General features: G+C 27.5%; 2 protein-coding genes across 2 annotated transcripts; both read right to left on the reverse strand.

Moving 5' to 3' along the window:
- Window positions 1-2,543: 2,543 nt before the first annotated feature.
- Window positions 2,544-7,347, reverse strand: LOC112601068 (alkylated DNA repair protein alkB homolog 8-like). Its single transcript, XM_025348483.1, has 6 exons — window positions 6,974-7,347; window positions 4,488-4,722; window positions 4,303-4,425; window positions 4,062-4,244; window positions 3,225-3,517; window positions 2,544-2,987 (listed from the first exon to the last, which is right to left on the reverse strand). The coding sequence occupies exons 1-6, from the start codon at window positions 7,061-7,063 to the stop codon at window positions 2,544-2,546; spliced, it is 1,368 nt and encodes a 455-aa protein (XP_025204268.1). The 5' UTR covers window positions 7,064-7,347.
- A 6,028-nt stretch (window positions 7,348-13,375) lies between these two features.
- On the reverse strand, window positions 13,376-22,381 carry LOC112601069 (broad-complex core protein isoforms 1/2/3/4/5-like). The gene is made up of 5 exons (XM_025348484.1): window positions 21,820-22,381; window positions 15,967-16,953; window positions 15,817-15,894; window positions 15,551-15,605; window positions 13,376-15,440 (listed from the first exon to the last, which is right to left on the reverse strand). The coding sequence occupies exons 2-5, from the start codon at window positions 16,900-16,902 to the stop codon at window positions 14,758-14,760; spliced, it is 1,752 nt and encodes a 583-aa protein (XP_025204269.1). The 5' UTR covers window positions 16,903-16,953; window positions 21,820-22,381; the 3' UTR covers window positions 13,376-14,757.
- Between the last annotated feature and the right edge of the window lie 1,007 nt (window positions 22,382-23,388).

Below are 23,388 nucleotides of genomic sequence, written 5' to 3' on the forward strand. Positions count from 1 at the left end.
TACCTAATATGTATATATTATGTATAATTTATATATATCAAAAAATAATCATAATCTTACATAATAAAACACTTATTAATTTTATGACCACGGTTTAAATTACAGGTTAGCTATCGCCTATTGAAAGACCTCTCCTCCCTCCTTGAGTGGTCATAAATCTTCATTTGCTGAGGTTAACTAGTTCATATTTCCACCTCATAGACAGTGCGTTATTATAATAATAAACTGTATTTCCTCAGGTGTATAGCAAAATAATATATTAACATAATAACAACTTATAATTAACAATTATTATTAGAAGCGAGAAACATTTTTTAAGTACCTAGGTATCGGTTCTCTTACTTCTTTTGATATACATCGTATCATTTTATACATTTCTTATTTGATCAAATGTATAATACAATAGATTAACAGTATATTCTATTAATTAATAGAATTAAAGTGTTAACAGGAAAATGCATTAACCACGTTCACCCCTATTTGTTCTTTAATAAAAATTGTATTCAAATTTGATGTAGAAATTTTTTAATAATATACCTATTAAATGGCCATTTTTTTAAAATTCTTAAGATTTTTTGTTAATTAAAGATATTAGAGCAGAACCCCTTCGAAATAATACTGAGGACTTAACGACCCAAGATCACTCTATGCCTATGATTATATGAACTAAATAAAACAAGATGAGAAAAAATTTGAACTTTTTTCAAAACTCACATCATATAATTAGATTGAATATTGATCAATATCTATACATACCTGTTACCTATAACGGAATATAAACTGGACTTTTAATCATGAAAAACGGTCTGTTTCGTTTTCGTATAGGTACCGGTACCTCCCAGACTCAGTGTTATTTTAAATGTTCTACCACGTGATACAAACACGAAACATCCTATTCTTCGCGACTCATATCTTCTGTAGTTATACTCTACTAGTCTTAAACTAGTAACTACCTAGCAAGGTAACATTACATTCATTAGGTTACCTCACATCTAACCGAATATTATAAGCTGTTCTAGATGTCACAAAGATTGAATAAATAGGTACAATAATATTAATAATAATAATAATAAGATAATTATAAAATAACAATATTACTATAAATATAAAACGAAAACGAATTAATCAAAATATACGAGTATACGTGGATGCAAAAATGAATTTTTTCAAGTATAATGTATATACATATCACTCTTTTTACACAGTAAAGTAAACTACGATAGTTAATTGGTATAGTAGTATGAAACCACGGTATCACTAGGTATGATTAGATTTCTTTGAACTAAATACCAAATATCAAAGTGGATACTACGGTTCATTGAAAAAATTAAAGACGGCATTATCTTCTGGTTGCGACAGGTGATCTTAAAATAACACAAAAATAAGAAAATGTAACACTATCTAACATTATAATTTATAAATGTGATTGGTCATCGTGACTCGTGACCATTTTTAAGAAATTAAAATTTTCAAATTGCTCAGAAATGATGGAGATGAAACCTTAATTTAAATAATATTTAATATTGTCATGTATCTAAGCGAGGCACATTGAGTATCTAAAATGACGGTAATAGACAACACAGTCAGTTTTTGTCTGAACCAAAGTTTATATAATAACTGTAAATTCTATAACCGCGGTCTAGACACAAAACATTATAATAACATCTTAATTTTAATTTAATTTACATTATTTAAACAATTTATGAATAAAAGCTCGAAAAACATTGAACTAGTTGAAATTAAATGTTCATGTTTATATAAGATCAGCAACTATACTCTAAGTATGAAATAGGAACTAAAAAAAATTAAATACTCAAAAAGCTTATTTTAATTAATAAACCATTATAGTAGCTATCTAAAGTTTTAAGTGTAAAAAACGCACAAACATTGACTATAGAACTAAATGTGCAGTACATTTTACTGTTTTTTTAATAGCTTTTCGAGATGTAAAAAAAATACAGTATGGGTATAAAACCTTTATAAAATTCATTAAATTATAAGGATAAAAGTTTATCTAAAAATATAATTTTTATAAGTAAAGAACATTGATATCTAGGCAACTAAAAGAAATATAATGAATACATACAACCTTCCTAATTTTTTCTAACATAATTTGTACACCTTTTCTTAACATATTTACCTAACATAAAAATTTAAAATTTAAAATCATATTTTGACTAAAATGTGGTATTTTGCTTTAAGTGTGTAAAAAGCACAGACAAGTAGAAAACAATTATTACACTGACAAATAAGTAGAATATTCTTAGTTCTGCAGTTGTATAATATTTTTTATATATATTATATCTATAAACATACAAATTTTAAAGCACCGAGAGCAAACGAGCTTAAACCAACAAGAAACAAAAATTCTTAAATTGTTTTAAATGTTAACATTATTTTTAAAAACAATTTAAATTTCTTGTTTTTAAAAATTTATTATAATGATTACCAATACATTTTCATTTGTTTATACATATTATACAAAAATATACAAATGTTAATTAATATAAAAAATTATTTATTAATTTATTGTTTATACTTTTTTATTTAGAAACATTAGTGTTTGGTATCGTAACTTCAATAAATAAAGAACAATCGTCACAAGGAAATAATAAAGATTCTGTCTGATCAACATTAACAACCATTGACTTGGGTACTAAAAATTTGCCTCCACAGCGGCATCTGTAGAATAATGTGTCATCCATTTCGTTATTTTCTAAATCACTAATACTTAGAAAATCATAGATTGTTACTTCTGTATTAATATCATTTTGTTCAATTTGCTCATCATATTGTTTTTTTAAATCAGAATCTTTAAGAACGCTCCATGCTTTATTCAATTCAGCACAAGCAGCTGATGATGATGATGATGATGAAATATTTTTATCTGGATGAATTTTTAAAAGTAATTTTTTATAATTATCCTTTAATGTCTCAAAAGGTGTAGACTTATCACAACCTAATATTTCATACAAATCTTTTTTAACCTGGAAACAATAAAATTAAAATTAATTAAAAATTAAATTGTACATTTTTATAAGGTAAAACATAAATTATTACCCAGGTTAGTTAAGAAAGGATATTTATATACCTAATATATTTATTCTTATAAATTATCATGTGTCAAAAAATTAATGATTTTATAAAAATAATGATCATAAAATGTCAGCTATCAGGATTATAGAAACTATTAAGTATCAATACATATTTACTATTTTATTTACCTCAATATTTTCACTAGTTTGTATTACTCGTCTAAATGTTACAGAAAATCTAGTTCCACGATAAACGACATCAAGACCATCTACAGTATTAATCATATCAATTTTTCTGGGTGTTATACCATGAGTCCATTCATACCTTGATTCACCAGACATAATTAAAAGAGATTTTGCCTTGAGAAAAATACCACTACGCTTTAACCCGTTTCTGAATTCCATAGTAACATCAGAATTCAATGATAGAGACAAAATATATTCATCAAACACTGAACAATTATCAAAGTGATTTGGAATTCCTAAAACATAATGAAACACATTAAAGTTATATGAAAGATAGTCTATTCTATTCTTTTCCAAAGCCCAAAAAAAATAAGAGAACCTAGTACAATAAAGTACACATAAAGCCAAATAGGTAGTTCTTTACTGAAACTATAATACTCTTAAGTGTTAAAATCTAAAATCTCAACTTGTTATTATGAAATATAAAAATTGAAGGGTGTGAGTACCTATATGAGAAAAACCACACTCACTTAATACTTTTATTAATAGTTCTTAATATTTATTCAAAAATATACCTACTAAATAATATGCAATTTATTTAATATTATTAGTCATTTAATGTTGTAACTAAGAGAATTTTAAAAATTTGACAATAAAATACACGCACAAAAATCTAGAAAACACCAAGTTTCAAATGTTTTATTTTTTATGAATGAACCAAAAAACCAATAAATAATTTTAAGTATTAAAACTTAAAAATTATTAATACCTATTTTAAACTTTAATACAAGATATTATGCAGAATTTTTAGTACATAATCTAAGTTTTTAAATATTTTACCTTGTCCAGGTAAATATTTGTTAACAGTTATTTGATTAGGACGCCATTTTAAACGCAAATAAATAGCATTTAAAATAAATTCAAATTCTTTAGGAATCGGATCACATGTATCATATCGAACGTTATTAAAATCATAATCAAATTCATATCCATAATGTTTCACTTGACGATGCTTCATTGAACCTAGAAATTTAACTCAATTATATAATTATTCATAAAATTTAAATTATTAAAATTTTACTTGATCCAGGCCAATGTTCATTCAAATATTCTAATATAAAATTTTCTTCTTCTTCTGTGACGAAATTTTCAATAATTTCTAATCCAGGGGGTGATACAGTTGGCAATTCTATTGGTTCTGGAACTATAATAGAAAATTTAAATTACATAAAATCATTTTGTCTTCAATATACAAATAAATATTACTTGAAACGGTAAAAATTAAAAAAAACATTTTATGTTCATTAGAAAGACCATTGAATTTTCCATTTATTTTCTCCAATGCATTTGTTGCTTCTTCTATTTTAGTGAAAGAAATAAAACAATATGATTTGTAAGGTATCATTATTATGCGTTCTATTTGACCACATTGATAAAAAACTTGTAATAAATCCTTTCTTCTTAAACCATTTACCAATCCACAATTGCACACCATTAAATTCTAAAATAAAATAATTATTAATAAATCATTCATTTTTTTATTTTAAAAATCATTTAATTGAATTATTTAAATTTATCAATAAACCCAAAGACAGAACAACATATCAGTAAAAGCACAATATTCCACAGATTTCGAGATCCAAAAAGTCTTTTAATAAAACTTTAAATTGTTTTAAAAAATGTTAATTAATTATTTTATTTAATGGTATTAAATATACAGAGTATTATTATAAAAGATATAGTAGGTATCAAAAATATGGAATACTGAAATAGTATTATATAGAATAAATTTAGTTTTATATCAATATTTTAACATTATTGTCACACAATCAAAAACAAGATTAATAGGTTTTAGTAAAATTAGTGGTTTAATAAATCATATTTTACAACCAACTGTAATCAGATGATAAAATGAGTAAGAGTGCAAAACAATTGGTAGATGACATTAAAGACTTCAATTTATCAAAGCTACCACAAAAGTAGAATCATTATTTTTGTGAACTTAGATTAATCTTGCAATAAAGTTTTTGAAATGAGTTTATTCTTTATTCATAAATGTGCATTAAAGGTATTGCCTCCCTTGCCAAGAAGACCCCTGTGCATGCTTATGGGTGTATTAATATTAAACAATGATAATTTATTTTCAATATTAATAGAACAGTTGAAATGGATAATTATTGCCTTATTTTAGAGATGTTTTAAACGTGTAAAAGATGGGAGCTTTGTCTCAATCTAAATTAAAGGTAGGGAGTTTTTAATTATATTAAACATTTTTTAAATAGTTACAACTTATAATATTTGTCTTGAAATATTTTAATATTTTATAACAACTAACAAAATGTAAAAAGATGTGTGCTCAATGCCGTTACTATTATTAGATTTTCCATTTAATAATTTTATTATTATAAATCAACCTAAATGCTGGAATATGTTTAGTTAAATAGTTTGTTGTATAAATTCAATAAATTAGCAGAATCTGGATCATTGTTCAAGAATAAAAACAAAACGATCCAATTAAACATTAAATTTTTCTTCTCAGCGCCAAAAAAATTAAACTCTTTAAGGATATTATACCTAGTGAACTTGGTTCAACTTCAAGTAGTAAGTGAGTGTTATAAGTAGGTATTAAAATAATAATACTAAGTACTTGCCTGTTTGCCAACCTAATATATTTATTTTTTACTCTTAAAACTATTAGATTTTTAAAAAAAATTACAATAATTATACTTTTATTCTGCCATTAATATATTATAATGTCTAATGAGGTGTTTTAATTAATTATATTGCTGTTATCACAATTTACAGATGTTCAAACACAGCACTAAAAAACTTCAGCGTCAATTGAACAAAATGAACATTAATTTATGGTTTTGATGATATCATAAAAGTAAATGTAAATTTATTAAACTAACCCTGTATGGATGTATGATGCTATTTTTAGTATTGCTTATATTGAATAATCATACTTGCATTATATCATATGCCATAACCTATAAGACTAGTTAATGCAACAAAAATATGAATTAAAGTTGCTTAAGAAGTATAAAAAAAGAAAAATTATCAAAATGTTTTTTTAATGAATGAAATTTGTTTTGTAGAAAGTATGATTTAGATGAACAGACTTAGAAATCAAAACAAACCAGCTCAAAAAAAAAAAATGGATGTAGAACTTTCAGAGGATGAAAGATCAAATATGGCATATATTTATAAATTATATTTGTAATATAACATTAGATTAAAACTATTGCTATGGTTAATAAAAGGAATAATTATACTGAAGATACTTTAAGATTATTAGCATATTTTTCTCTCAATTGTTTTTATGACGAATAGCCTTCAGGTACTATATATTTGGTTTAATATTTGAAGCATGAATTGCTTGAAACCATGTATAGCTAAGATTGAGAAGTATTAATTGAAACTTTCAGTTAATTAAAGTTATATTTGTTTAAATCTTAATTAATTTCAACCAAGGATCCTTATCACTATCAGTTTCTAAAGAATTCCAACACTGAAAATGATGTGTACTTCGATAAAAATGATGAAAATAATTGAAGATTCTCCATAGCAAGGAGTAGCAAAAATTATAACTCGTGAAACAAACTCAACAGATAGTTTAAATAAATTGCATTTGTATTTAGTACATTTAAAATAATAAACTATGTATAAAAGCTTGTAAATGATTAAAATAATATTTAATCAGAATAAATTATCTATAACGATAATAATGGTATTTTATAAATGTATATTACCGTAGTTGGATTTAAGCTAGCTTCAATATTCATTTCCTTCTTCAACATAGATGCATACATTCGCATTTGTTTACTATTTACTAGTGCCATTATGAGATATGATTATGAATTATTAGCTTACATAAATAATTCAATAAGTAAAGAACAAAAATGGAAAATCATCTAGCATTAACAAAAAGATACAACAGTTCTACAACATAGTGAGAATATCTACCGGAGTACCGGCTACCGGCCACCGGCTACTATCCCACTGATTACTGAATAGTGAATACTGAATAATATAAATATTAAATAATAGATATTAAGTAGTATTTAGTATTTAATTCTTTAACTTTCTAACGTAGCATTTGTATCACAATTCACAATATATCACAAGACACAAATTAAATAAATAAGCAGAATGATTATTCTGTGATAATAATGTTATCCATGATTATAGCATGATATGGAAGATAAGTTATCACAAACTATGATAATATAATGGATTATTGACCACGGTTTAAGTATAACGGTTTGAGTTATACTTAAAACATGGTACGGACTGGAAACGAACTAATGGGCGGGTGATGGGAAGCTGCGAGCCGGACCAATTAAGATTTTAGGTAAGTTTATGTGGGAGGAAATTAGCAATTATGTATCGAGCATTCGAGCACTACCTACATTCATGTCATTCATTATAATATTATAAATTTATAATGATGGAATCATTATAATATTATAAATTTATAATGATGGAATATAAATGCGCTCTGTTATGCATTACTGATATCCCCTCTCACACAAGCCTACTCAAAATATTAAGCGGCCTGATGATTTAGCTCTCGTTATCATAGATGAGAATATTATAAATATAATTTTACTTGTTGATTGTTATTCTAAATAGTACCTAAATATTCTACAATCTACATTCACTACGGCAGCGGTTGAATTTGTTCAGCGGTAAATACTAAATAGTAATTAGTAATGCGTGCAGTGCAGTGCTTACGTTAACGTCGTCAACCACGTGACTTACATGTTTTCTTGAAAATGTTAACTCTATTTAAAGTTAAAACGTTTGTAAAAAAAAATTCTAACCGCGATTTAAGTAGTTTATAATCAATGTCTAAACTAATAATACAAAATTAAAGAGTTGGTAGATAGATATATTGTAATGACTCCTAGAAGTCGTTGAAATGAAGGAGTTAAAATTATTTCAACGTAAAATTGTTAGTGTTATTTTTTAAGTTATAACATATTCTAAGTGTTTTAAAATTAAAATTAACCAAGTCCATATGACTGTATTCATTTATGGTAGCGAGTGATGTGTTGTTGACTTGTTGCAAGCTTTGTGATTTTACATCTGAGTAGGTCCTAACGGCCTGAAGATCAGCTATTCTGGTAGTCGGCAAAGAAGTCCGTGCCCCTCCCCCTACCATATTTGGATTGATATGACTATATGTATATGGTCTGCAGATTCGTCCTACGCTATTTCTAATACATATTATGTAGAAAAAACTACACGTGCCGGATATCCAAAGGAATAATATTCTTCTGTCATCGCGTTGTAACTCTATTCCCATGCACACAATTCACACGGTTTGGTTTTACGTATTACTTACCTATATTATTTGACATAATACTCTGTAACTAATTATATTTTATCATACACTCCCTTCTGTGTGTATACTTAATAAATATATAGATACAAATGCTGGCATATGGTCCCTGTCGGCTACCATTATGATGTATAATAAATACACATAAAATCTCAAGTCATAATATAATATATATATATATATATATATATGTATGTGTGTATAATAAGTAGAGTACAAATTTTTATGCACTAAAAAGTATCGAAATATGCCATATAATATGCAGTAAAAATCATAGAAACATACAACAGATATACAAACATTTTTTTTTATTTATATAAAATTCACAAATTAAACAACTTATAACTAATTACTTAAGTACTTGATGAAAAATTTCAGTATTAATAAACAATACATTTCAAATTTTAATATTATACAAAAATATGCAAAAAAAACTTCACTATAAGATTTAAATTAATAATTATTATAATTCGTGAAGATAACTAACAAATATCCAAACAAGAGAAAAGGAAAAAAATATACAATTACATAGAAATCCGTGCTCTAGTAAAAAGGTTTATAGAAGTGGTATCATTCATCACAAGAGATAAAATATATTACATATCTACACACCTAATGTCGGAAACTACTGGAGACTTCTATAAAAATTAAATTAAAAGATTCTTTGAAACTCCAATGACGTTCTAATAATATAGCTTATTCGTTCAATCTTTTTCGTTTTGGCTCACGTATATTGAATGTTTATTTTGATTAAATAGGTATAACTTATACCTTATACCGTACAAGGTTGTCATCAGGGCCACGTTAACCCAGATTAGGTTAAAAAAAAAGTAAACGCGACAAATTTTGAAAGACAATAAAAGAATTAAACTAAAAATAAAAAAATAAAAAAATGTAACGATAGTTTTTTATAAATAAGTTTTTTAGTTCAATATAAAAGAAAATTTTAAGAATGGTTTAAATTATTACAATATCGCAACAATCTTTCATTAAAGCTCAACATATAAATAATGTAAATTTTCTAACTTCTATATACATAAATACATGAATCACACATTTATAAATACCTTACATTCTAAAAAGGGACAATACTGGGTTTTAAACAAAAAAAAAAAATTCAACAGGTAGATGTGGACCATATAAGGAAAAAAAGGCATATTTTTACTTTTTTTTTATAATATTGCATAATTTTCCATTTTTTTTTCTCATAGTTTTCTAGCATCATAACTTATGGTGTATTTGAAGTTTCAAAATGTAAAATTTATTCCTTCACCTATATTGTATAGCATGAAACGTGGTTTTCTTAAAAAAAAAAAGTTTTTTGAGGGCCTTTTGTCGTAAAAATATCGAAAATCATATAAATTATTAAATAAAAACATAAAAAGGAAGAGCAACACTGCATCAAACATTTTAGCTTGTTTCAAATTTATTTACAAACATTTTACAGTTTAAAAAAGAGGTAATACTAGGTTTTTAATAAAAAAAATCAACAAGTGGCTGTGATCCTTATAATGAAAAATAAGCAATAGTAGGCCATTTTCGAAAAAAAAATTTTTTTTTTCTTTTCTATTTTGTGCTGTAACATCCAAAACAAAAAATAAAAAATCAACATTACATAATAACGATTCGAACCCAGATAAATTAATTTCACTGTGATTGGAATAATGAACATTGAATTTTATTTTTGTGATTATTGGCACTATTGATTTTCTATTAAATACAAGAATGGAAATGTATATTGAAATCAATTATAAATTTGGCTTTATATTAAACTTAGGAAATGAGACCTTAAAAATATTTGAATAAAAGATAAAATCTTGTTAAATTATATAATTTAGGTTTAGATACAGATTTTGAAGAAGAATGTTAATACAATTTAAATGTATTGTAAACGATTATCCAGTAGAAGGAAAATTATCATTTGCTTTATTACATAATTTAATTATTACATCGTCTTTAGAAACATCGTTTCCAAACATAAAAATAATGTTAAGAATTATTTTTACTCTACCTTCTTCAATTGCAGGTGATAAAAGATCGTTTTCTATCTTGAAATTTGTAAAAAAATTTTTACGATCATCTTTAATCCACGAAAAAATGTCTAATTTGTCGATAACATGTATTGAATCTGATTTGGTTAAATAAATTAAGTGGAAAGAACTAATACATAAATTTGCAACTACGAAATTCAGAAAAAAATATATTTAAATAGGTACCTACAGAATAATTTAATTTTTTCAGCTATAAATCATAATTCATAAGACAATTATTTATTATTTATTAATTTTTACCTTTTTCATAGCCTGAGCGTGTCCGCAATCTTATTGACAAATCATATTGATTAGCCCGAGTGCGTCCTCAGTCCACATGCAAAAAAATGTCATACATCGAAAACAATATAAATCATTTTCAAAACAATATAATATCAAGGCTAGATTTTTTCAAAAAAATGGCATTTAAACACCAACCAATATATATATATATTTATATTATATACCTACTAAAATAAATGAATAAAATTTTTCTTGAATAAAAAAAAACCATTTAAAATAAATAGTACGCTCACCCAAATTCAAGGGTGTAAGCAAAAGTAAAAGATATTATCATAAATAAGAAACAAAAAATATTTATGAGGTGTAAGCCAGTTCATCCCCTAATACTCTAAATGAACTGAGACGCACTTGGGCTATATCAAAATATGACTTTTTTTCTTGGGATGCATTCTGGTGACCACCTTTTTTTGGACGTACTTTATACTAACCTTTTCTAAATAATAATAATTTTTCACTTTACAAAATTGGAAAATTTAAAACATCAACACGAGGTCCCAATGCATTGCATTCTCTGCACCTTCGCTAAAATATTAAAATATAAAATAAGCATTGCATACCCGGTAGGTACTAATTACGTAAGTATTGATCAAAATTTAACTAAATATTGTTATAAAAGTAATAAAATAGTATTATTTTTTTTTGATATATTATTGTAATACCTATTAAATATAAATTACAAAAATAAAAAACTTGTGAAATATAAAAATCAGGCAAAAAGTTAATATTTCTATTATAAAATTCAAGGTCCGAGATTTTTCAATATAGGTTTATAAAGAAATACATTAGTACCTAATAAATTATAACAAATGTACACCAAATGAATAATTAGTCTGTATTCCATTATCAATATTAACTGTATTCAAATCTAATCAGACATTGATTAAATTCTTGTAATTTTTAAAAACCTACTTACATTAATTGTCAATATTACATTCCTAGAATTAAGATTCAAAAAAAAAAAATGTTTTGCAATATGTTTTTAAGATTTTTATATGATTAAAAATGTATTTTTAAGTTTGAGGTGAAATATTTTATTTGTAAAGAGAAATTATTCATCATTTACAATTTAAATGAATTGTTTAAAGGTACCTGTACATATTATATCTATGTATTATTTTACTAATAAAGAAAGTGACTAATTGCAAACCATATTACCACTTAATCTACATTTTAAAAATAGGAAATAGTCTATATATATTATATAGGATGTATGTATAATATGTAATAATGTAATATGTATTTATACAATACATAACACAATTAACACATGTATAACTATTGAACTATAAAATAATTGATTATATGAAACACACACCATGCTCTATGTAGAAATTATTTTTTTTAATCAGATGAATAACTGATATTATAAAGTATATAACTATAAAGATTTACTACTAACCTAACTTACTACAACATATTAGTTATTGTTACAAAGGATAAATCCTGTACGTATGTTTATAAGATTTAAAGAGTAGAAAACACATGTATATCAATTATGTTAGACAAACTTAGAACAATATTCAGTCTTATAATAAAAAAAATAAATAAATAATTAATACATGATAATAATTTGTATATGATGTAACAAAACAATGTAAGAAAAAATAAGCACGTCTAATAAATGAGATAAAATAGTAATATTATTAATATATAATATAATTTATAAATTTTATTATTATACCTAATAAACAATTTTCCTAAAAAAAAATTAGTCAAAAAAAGATTAAAAAATTATAACTGAGTTTTAAGTTAAAATAATAATAGTATTATAAATTATAATTATCATCATAGTAAGTCTAACTATTTAAACTATTTAAACATATTATTAAAAAATTATAACTTATTATAAAACACTTATTTAAAACATTTAAATTTGCAATTGTATTTTTAGTACAAATGAAAAACATAATATTCTTAAATAATTTATTTTTAAACCTTATATTCCACAAATATAAATGTATTAATCTCAAGCACATATCAGTTTAACTTCCATTTACAATAGATAAAAAAAATCATTTTTTTAATATTAAATACAAAAATTTTAATTAACATTATACATTTTTAATCTAAATAGTAAAAATCTTATAATATAAACAAAAACGCAAAACATAAATTTTCAATTTACCAAAATAATTGAACAATTCTTGCAAAAATAAAAAGGAATAAATAGTAAATATAATTTTAACAACATGTCATATAAATCTAAACTTTTAATTAGCATTACAATAAATACCCTTAATGAAGCCCAAAGTTAAAATAACTCGAACAAAAACAAAACAATTATTAAATAAAAATAAATAAATACATAAGTCTTCAATACCAATATAGTAATATATAATAAAATGTACAATGAAAGGTCGCAAACATGTGATACATTTTTAATTATATTTTTCAAATTACATTTTAAATACTTTGTAATAATATGAAGGCATGTAGTTCTATAAAAATACATTTAAAATTAGTAATTTATTATTTAGTGTTTTACTTTAGATTATATTTTAAGGATTTATACTAATTTGTGTAGAACAAGTAAATAAAATCGACAAAGTCCAAATTTGTCTAAATTGCATCCTACCCAGACAAGTAAATTCAAACACGAATTTTTTACTTTTTTTTTTTATTCAATTAACTATATTACAATAACAGATGACCAAAAATTTAAATTATATAATTATTCAAGTTAAATGTTTTTTTTTTTTCTAACAAAAAACCAACTCAGTCTTGAATTCACACCTTTGTTCCTGTAGACATCATAAATAATAAACTATTGCAATTTGTAGTTAAATTGATAAACCTCAGTAGGAACAAAGCTGAGAATGTTTAAATCAAACCAGTCAAAATGTGTATCAGTTCTTTTAAAATTAAGGCTACTCAGTCTTATTATTTAACTATGTGAAATGTAACTGGATTATACAAATATAATATTGGCCCCCAAAATAGTGTTTGCTAAAACTAATGAACACATGATTTTCATTTCTGATACACTGAGCATTGAGTATAATAAAGCTTCTAACAATGTTTGTGTAACATAATGACATAGAACTGCATGAACACATTAGTTAGTACATTATTTAGAAGTATCAGTGTAGATTATTTAACATTAAAAACAGTCTCCTTGGTTTAAATTAACTAAACAAATTATAATATATATGTATATTATTACTACTTAACTACATAATATTTTAACAAGTAGCAGTCTTATGCGGTTTGAGATATCTGTTTCATGAATATTAATAAAAATAATAATAAATGGAGGGAATCATTTAAGTGAAAATAGAGTGAATAAGCATTTGTAATTGTAGTCAGTTATTTACAATCGGTACCTACAACTTTTGGTAGATATTTTGATACAAGGAACTCTTAAATAACGATAATTGAGCAGTTGTCGGGATTAAATGGCATTTATAAAAATGTTACCTGATATTAGATGTAAAAAACAACCATTTAATTAGCTACCTGAAACAATGTTTTTGATTTAAATTTTTTCAGACTTGGAATTCACATTAAAATTAAAATTGTAAATAAAATGTATGTAATTAAATCAAGGTTATACCCAAAATTTGTAAGTTTGATTGACCCAAAAACAAAAACTAATATTTTTTATGATATAGTGTCAACATTTTAAAATAATTTAAATCCAAGAGAATATTGAAGTACAAATTCTCAATTTAACTGTACAACCTTTTCTGCACCAACTAACCCTGGTACGTCTTTTATTATTAACCCAAATTTTAAAATGACATTACTAAAGCTAAGAGGGTGACTTTAATTAGCCTAGAACTAAGTTTAGGTTTCAGTTAAATTCAATTATTGAATTCGGATTGCACATACTGCCCATCCAATGTAAACCACCATTTCAGTCCCTATCGTCGGTGCCAGCGGCTAACATGGGTACAGAGGGCGTTTGACTAATAGGCGCCATAATAACTCTAGATGTAGGTGTCGATTGCATTGATGACTCAGATTTACGAGACACTGATAAGTCTTGCGCTTGGTCATCATTGTCAGTCGGAGTTGGTGATCGCGTGTCTTCTCTATGTCCAGCATATTTAATCAGTTCTGGGCTACACGGTGAGCCTCCATCATCCATTCTGTCTGAACGAGGTGAATGCCCATTGTTAGAAGTTTCATGATCTGATTTTATTGGCACTCCAGATAATCCAAGAGCATGATGTAAGAAACCAGCAGTTGCATGTTCCATGGCTGTAGAATGACCCGATTCATCTTCAGCTCCAGACATTTGTCCTGAGAACATTACACTGCTAGTACCTGGACCTAATCCATATGCAAAGCCAAGATTGCCATTATTGACTCCTGATCTACGAAATGGACGGCTTGTAGTTATACCAAGTTTCTTCACTTTGTCATAGAGAGTACGAGACGGAACTCCAAATTTTCGAGAAGCTTGTAATGCACTCATGCCAGTTCGAACAGCATCTATTGCAGACATAATATCTTGCCGTGTGTACTGTTTGTATCTTTTCCACTCAGGTTTATGAGATGGGACATAAGTTGCAATTCCCGGAGTTACAATACCACCTGTGTAAAAGAGTAATATAATTTATGATAATATGTTCATAATTTTGGTAAAATAATACATTATAATGATGTAAAACTAAAAAATGGAAATAAATTAACAAAATAATTACTTTTTGAATCGCCGTACATTGATTGAGGTGAGGATGAATTATTCATTTTTCCCATCTAAAAAAATCGTTGAAATATTTTTAATAATGATTTAAGTATACTGTTGATTGTTGACTCTTGGTAATTAAAAAAGGAATAAAAATAATTTTAATGATTAAGAACTAAGAAATAATATTAAGTCAACAAAAAAAATCTGATAGTTATAACAGTTTAAAATATAGCTATATAGTATAAATATATATATATATATATTTATTTTTATATTTACCCTTATAATTTCTTCATCGTCATTCATTGACATATCAGGAGGATATGGAGAATGAGGTTCTGATCCTTCTATTTTAATCTGCAATCAATGTATCATATTAATTTTCTGTTTTTCTATTTTTTTAAATAAAATATTAAATTAGATACTGACCTTTGAAAATTGACTACTGTGCTCAGATCCATTAGACTGTGGTCTATGATGTTCCATTGCTTCAGAACCATATAATATTGGAGCTAATTGTTGCGAAGAATCAGCTTGTCCTTGTCCAAGTACAGTTCTTAGTATGGGTGTATCTCGGCCCATTAACATGCTAGATAATTTTTTTCGACGCAACGGTGACATTCCCGGATGTCCAGCAATCATAGCATCATAACTACCTCCAAACATTGCATTTGTCACGGGTGTCGAAGACATTTGCATGGCAGGCATTGGCCACATCGGAACGTTACTTCTTCCAGGTCTATGGTCAGTTAATGGTGGTGATTTCCCATAATAGTTTTTATTGTAGAATGGCGATTGGTGAGTAATACCAGTACTATGCGGGGGTGAATCATTATGCTCGTTATTATTGTTAATATTGATGGCGAGATCTTTGGATGCACTCGTATTTCCATCTGGTGATACATGATTTGGAGATGAAGTGCTTATTATATTACGGTCTTCGTCAACAGTTGGAGTTGCACTCTGTGGTTGATATGTATTGTCTTGAACGAGCCCTTTAACTTTAAGCATTTCAGCAACCTTTAGCAAAGCAGCTAATTGGTCATGAGCAATATTAACTTCGCCTTTGTACATATAGTCAAGTATGGCTTTCATTTCAGAATGGCCAACATCTTTCAGCACAACTGCAGAATGTTTACCAGGTACCTCAGCAAAAACTGACTGAAAGTATGATGAACATGCAGCCAATACCATTTTATGACATTTTACAGGCGGACCACCCTCACAAAATAGCGTAGTATCAGTAAATTCTTCAGATTGAAATAATTGAACAAATACATTTGTTAGATTTGTCTGATGATTATTCCATCTCAAACAGTACTGTTGATCTTGTCCAGAAATCGTGTTTAAATGGTTGTTAGTCATTTTGATCAAATTTAATGTAATGTTTGTTCTTCAATTTAAATTTTTAAAAATCTAAAAATAAAATAAAATTTTAAATTAAATTAAGTATAACTTTTAATGATATTTATTAATTTGAGTTACTAATTCTAATATTGAACATTGTTCATTCATTCAATGAAATTTAACAAATTACGGAACCCCAGTACACATGTATTGCTGTAATGGAATATGCATAGATATAAGTATCTATCCTCTAAAGACGACTATTATAGTTATTTACACTTTTTATTTGTATTAAGAAAGAGAATATTTTCAATGTGTATGCAATAAAGTACAATAGGTAATAAGTGTAAAAAAAGATACACAGGCAAGTACTAGGGGGTATCCATTGACACAACTTCAGCGTTACAGTTTGTAAACATACGAACAAAAATACGAAATATAATTATAAATATGTAAAAATGTACCTATATATAATATTTGATCAATGTGTACAATACTATGTAATATCTGTTATATTGACGTCAAATGTTAGACAATTCAGGTAAAAATGTTGTTCGTTTAATTTTTGATAGAATAAAAATGACCTTCCCCCCCGTCCTTCAAAAATAGAAAAACGTCACAAATATAATTTTACGAAAATGCAATTCAATGTTGCAAATACATTTACATTTAAACTATCTAGACAAAATACGTCAACAACTATGATTGCTATGAGTGTTATGACACAAAGTCGGTTCATCGACAAAACTTCAATCCACTAAAGTGAAAACTGGGGATTTGTTTTAAAAAAAGAATTTTAAAATCAAACATAAATAAGTGTCTCCCGTTCTGGATAAAACAGAATACACAATTCATTATAATAGTTGTATAAAAGAAAAGACACCTGTGTTGGTTAACATCATTTGACATTTGAAAAAAAAAAAATGAATAAGCGACAGACCATAACATCATTCGTCTACCCTATCTACGAACCATACATAACGACAACCCCAATTGTCTACAGTATGTTCTCACAATATAATATAATTTCAAAAAAACAAACCATCATTTTTGATAATTCTATACTAGGTATATATGAATAATATTTCTAAGTCCAACTGTCAAATCCCACTCAACAATTTAACATTAATTACTCGCGATTAGATATACATAGTGTAGATGAATCTTTAAATATAAAGACAACAATATATTAAAATTTATTAAAATTATTAAAATGAAGTAATTTTAATTTATTGACAAAAAATATTGTGTAACGTAACATTTATTTCATAAATCTATTAATAAATATATACTTATGTTATATGAATATGACCAATATACTATAAAGTTATATACTTATTAAATTACACATTTAGATTTAGTACGTTAGCAGAAAGAGGGATACACAAGTGAAGAAATAATAATATTCTACACTATAATATTTATAATATATAATAATTTTATTTCAATATTATACTTTTTGTATGGTGGTATAATTATTTAACTATGTTTTTTTGTTTATACCCAAGAAATATATTCGATAAACAATTGAAACACTCTGTATACACATACGCCCGCATAATAACAAAACGTTTTTTTTATACAATAACGGCATCGCGAATACGGAATCGGTCCCAGACATAACAACCCTCCAACGGGACACGGTATTTTAGGTATAGTCTGCCAGACCAGACGGACCCCTCCCACCCATCACAACCAGTGGCAACTATTTTTCACGTTTTAAGTAGGTAGACATCGATGTGTGTAAAAAAAAATTGCGAAACACGACAATCGCGTCTGGAACGTGGGTCTGACGAAACAGAGGGTGTCTTTCACATTTTTACCTGCTCACTCGTTGTCTAGAACACCATAAACCCTTGCCAAAAAATAATAATAATAATCAAATAAATCATTTGTGTAAACTTGATGTGTATTCAAATATTAAACGGTACTTTAAATTACATTATATTTATTTGTTATTTGTTGACTTGTTATATAATATATGCTTTTGTCTCCGTAGTGGGCGGCTTACCACCTAATTCAAAAAATTATCTCATTTGTCATCTACAAAAGATTTCATATTTTTACATGCGGAGGTGGACACGCCGACCGAGTATCCCGCTGGTTTCATTTTAGTTAATTTTGTCAATCGACGAGTTTTCATGGTCACCCCTATATACTCAAAACATTTAGAAATATCGATCCGCAGTTTAATTGATGACAAATGTAAACAGAAAACTTTCAACCGCCATAATAATTCTTTAGTAGGGACAATTTAATTTTAAGTTAAGCCCATTTCTAAGTGTTCTCAAGAAAATGAACCAAAAACTTTCATTGGTACATTTATATTATATACCTAATACGAATTTATTTATACAAATAAGGTTTTTAAAAATATTGAAATAATAATTATTTATTTAATATCAATATTTTAGATCCTTGTTTTAAAATTTACTGAACGTTTAAAACAATATCCATTTATAACCATAACATACAGTATAACACATTTGTACCGTATTTAAATACACAACTGCTAATAATATTACGAAATATTATCATTATTTACTATCTATAAAATAAAAGTTAAATAAATGGTTCCTGACTGTAGTTTTTTCTAATTTAATGAATCAATTGTGTATTATTGTTCCTTAAGAATTATTAAGTATCTAGTCCACGAGTGATCCATTAAATTTTAGTGAATCATTAAATCAATCAATGTTTTATATGCAACCCGGGTTGCATATAAGATTATTATTGATTAAATCTTAAAACAAGTTGAAGTATACTTAATTTTAGTAAATAGAAAATATCCTTACATATTTAACAGTGTTGATCAATCACAATTTAGTAAATAAAATGCTAAAATTATCTTACGATATAAAATACAGTTAACTAAATATTGAATTCAATAATAATAAGACAATATTAAAATATCACTTTTATGAAGCAAAATAAATTTTTATGTAGAATTAAATTGTTCATCATACAGTGCTATTACTTTGTTTTTTTGTTTTTAGTAATAAATGAAATTAAAAAATCAGTAATGAAAAATAATGCAATATTATTCCTAATATTTTCCACCAACAAAAACTTTAATTAACATTACATTCTGAATACGAAGACATACGATAATGTAAAATTAGAACTTAATGAGTAATGATACCCTCAATTACCCTCAAGATGGTGAGGACATTTCAAATAAACAGGAAGCATTCTACGGTCGAACGCTAAGAATGTATAAAATAAATGAAAATATCAATGAATTATTATGATTTATGATTAATAATAGGAGATAACAAATTTGAAGTATAGATACACAAATAATTTTACATTTAGTTTATTTATGATGAAAAACAATTGAGCTGTTGCAAAAAATAACAATACGTAAAGTTGTAGTATAAGCAATGAAGCGTTGCGTTTATGGTTTTTGCTTGTTTATAGCCATAGCCCATAGGCATACATATTACGTACCTAAACATAACACATTAAAAACAAATAGCAATGGACTATAGAACGCATACAAATATAATAAGTATCTGCGATATTTTTTTCATTAAAATAAACGTCATTGAAAAAATATTATTTTGTTCTAAAAACTAAAGTACACCCACACCCACCATGTTCATAATCGCCATTTCGTTATCTTAGGCTGTCAAAAATCAATTATTCGTAAAAGCAGATAATTATAATATTCTACAGTTTGAATTTCGCCAATTTATAGTTTATCATCAAACAAACAATCATTCACAAATAATGATAGGCGAGAAATTACTCGAATTGTAATTATTTTAAATATAAAACTATTATTATTATTCGCCCTATTATGATAAATATATTTTTATTTTATATTAATGGTTTTGTATTAAAAGCAGCTAACAAGTATAATATAATTGTATACTCGTCATCGCGATCGGTGGGAAATAGGAAGTGCGCACGGTTAACCGAGGATAGCGTAGAGGAGACAGTCGAAAATTAGGTGCGGAGGGGTTGGAAACACACCTTTTCCAGTGAATATCGCTAATAACGCAAAAAATAATTTACTTTCTGACTATTCCGTATAAAAATTACATCACCGGAACCTAATCATGTATACGTTTCTTGGTAATATTTTATTATTTTACACTATGAGTGGTATTTTATTTTTTATATTTCCGACACTACTCATCACACGAGTAATATTGTAACATAAAAAATTAATTAGGTACAAAAAATCAAATAAAGTTTTCAAATTTTAAACAAAAAACCGTTTTTTGAATACAAGCGAAACTTTCTTTAAGTGTGGTAAAAGCTAACAGGTGTCGTGCAGATGACAGGTGTAAGGGTCGTAAACATAGAATACAGTTTGACAGACAAGCGATTGTTGATTGCATTAATAATTTATAATTAATAAAACGATAAAAAAAATAATGGAAAACAGAGATTTTTCGAAAATATCCAAATTATTAGTTGTTTAAAAGTTCACGAAACACTCAAAAACAAGTCTAGTATGAAATTACGGGCACTATAAGAATATAATATATACGAATATCAAATCACTGTTAACCGTTGATTTGATTTATAACTACTATATTATATTTTTAATACCTGAGATCGGTAGTCTTTAAGACCGTTGGTCTAAAAAGACAATGTAAAATATAACAAACCATCTGCAAGTAAAAAACGGTTCTCATACGGGACATGGGAACGCGAGAATTTTTCAGCGACCCGTATAGGGTACATTATTAGGGTTAACCGGTTTATTTGCATAAGCGAAAATTTGAATAAAGTATACGCAACCAGCGGTATCCTGTGATTTCCATAATTAATATTTGGCGGGGAACACTTTCGCCAACCCCGTCAAGTGGCTATACGACCCGCATGCTCAATATAAACTATAAATTAATCGTAACTATACTATACGATTTATTAATATACAAAGTGTGTAATAAAATCCAATTAGAACTTGTAAATACGTACCAGGATGCATTTCCTGGGTCAGCCAAAAGATCACTGTGTATTTCCCATCCAGCACACTTCCGAGCAGACGTTTCGGCGCGAATTCGGTACGAAAACGTAATTATTATTATATTTAATTATTGACGATAAACTTTTAAAGAAAAAAAAACAAACAAACGAATAAACAACTCTTATGATATAATGTAGAACAACTCTTTTTTCTTCTTCGTTTTGTAGTGTTCAAAAATTTAATAGAATAAATGATCTAGTTAAATAATAATAATAATAATAATAATAATAATAATTGTCTATGATATTATAATAAATAAATAAAACATAATAAATACGAACATATAAAATACATTTAACAACAGCGACGAAAGTGGTGAAAGATAGAAAGAGAGAGTCGTAAGACGTTCGCGGCGGGGGCCGTACGCGTATCGGTCGTGTCTTCGACTCCGGGCCGACTGTCGGTGTGCGTGACGTGTGTTGGTGTGTGCGAGCGACGTGCGTGTGCAGTGCGGTGGTTGTAACGCCGGCGACAGGGTGCGCCCGAATAAATGCAACTCTCTTTCGGCGAGCAGCGCGCGCGCGTATAATAATGTGCCGCCGCCGCCGCACTCGTATACGCACGCATTCACGTGCACTCTCTCCCGCTCGCACAAACTCTCCGGCGCGCGACGTCACAGTCGCGCACTCTCTCGCACTCTCACTCCCACCCCGCGCCCTGTACGGTATACGCACGTTGCGACTACGTATCGTTCGCACACACGCACTCTCTCTCCCGAAAAAAAAAAAACGGGTTGGTCGGCGGCGCGCACACACGCACGCGACTCACGCACTTTTTTCTCCCCCCACCAACTGCACCACTGCAGCCGTCGAATAGCGTAGTAGAATCGTAGTAATAGTTCTGTGTGTATGTGTGTGTGTGTGTGTGTATAATAATATTATTAAACGTACGTACAATTCACCATACATTATCTCTCTCCAGACGAGAGTGTGTGTGTTGTGTGCACTGCTCCTACTCCGAAAAAGTCCTACGCGGATGCGTTTATGTGTGTGTGCGCGCGTTTTACGCATATCGCATGTGCATGTGCATGTGTGTGTTTTGAGTATCCTGTTTTTTATGACTTTCCGTGTGCGTGTACGTGTTTTCGTCTCTCTCGCGGCGAGCTATCTGCTCTCTTTCTCTCGTCACACGTATGTCGTATACGTACACACACACACACACACACACACACACACACACACACACACACACTCGCACACGACGATATTTGAATATTCAAACTGGAGTGGTGCCTAAAATGAAGTGAAAAAGAAAAGGAAAAATGACACGCATAACATGTTTTCTGTTTACACGCGTAGCGAAGAACTTCGTTATCTTTTTCCGGCAGATTTTTCAATAGATTTTCTACCTGTTTTACTCATTTTCAATAATAATTATATAATGATAATAATAGCTGCTGTGATAATATTGTTTCTGTTGTGACGTGCGTGCGCGTGTATGTGTGTACGCTCGTGTGATGTTTGGACAGCGATTTCGTCGCTGTTGAACGTTTAAACACGCAAAAATATTACGACATTACG

This window comes from Melanaphis sacchari, unplaced genomic scaffold, assembly GCF_002803265.2.
Source record: "Melanaphis sacchari strain LSU unplaced genomic scaffold, SCAv2.0 Contig74_pilon_pilon, whole genome shotgun sequence".
NCBI classification, from domain to species: Eukaryota; Metazoa; Arthropoda; class Insecta; order Hemiptera; family Aphididae; genus Melanaphis; species Melanaphis sacchari.

Coding starts and splice junctions, on each gene's coding strand:
- LOC112601068 (XM_025348483.1), bottom strand. CDS start 7,063: ATGGCACTAGTAAATAGTAAACAAATGCGAATGTATGCATCTATGTTG. Junction 4,723..6,973: donor CTAGCTTAAATCCAACTACG/GTAATATACATT, acceptor ATTTTATTTTAG/AATTTAATGGTGTGCAATTG. Junction 2,988..3,224: donor AAACTAGTGAAAATATTGAG/GTAAATAAAATA, acceptor TATTGTTTCCAG/GTTAAAAAAGATTTGTATGA.
- LOC112601069 (XM_025348484.1), bottom strand. CDS start 16,902: ATGACTAACAACCATTTAAACACGATTTCTGGACAAGATCAACAGTAC. Junction 15,895..15,966: donor ACAGTAGTCAATTTTCAAAG/GTCAGTATCTAA, acceptor CATTGATTGCAG/ATTAAAATAGAAGGATCAGA. Junction 15,606..15,816: donor ACGATGAAGAAATTATAAGG/GTAAATATAAAA, acceptor CGATTTTTTTAG/ATGGGAAAAATGAATAATTC.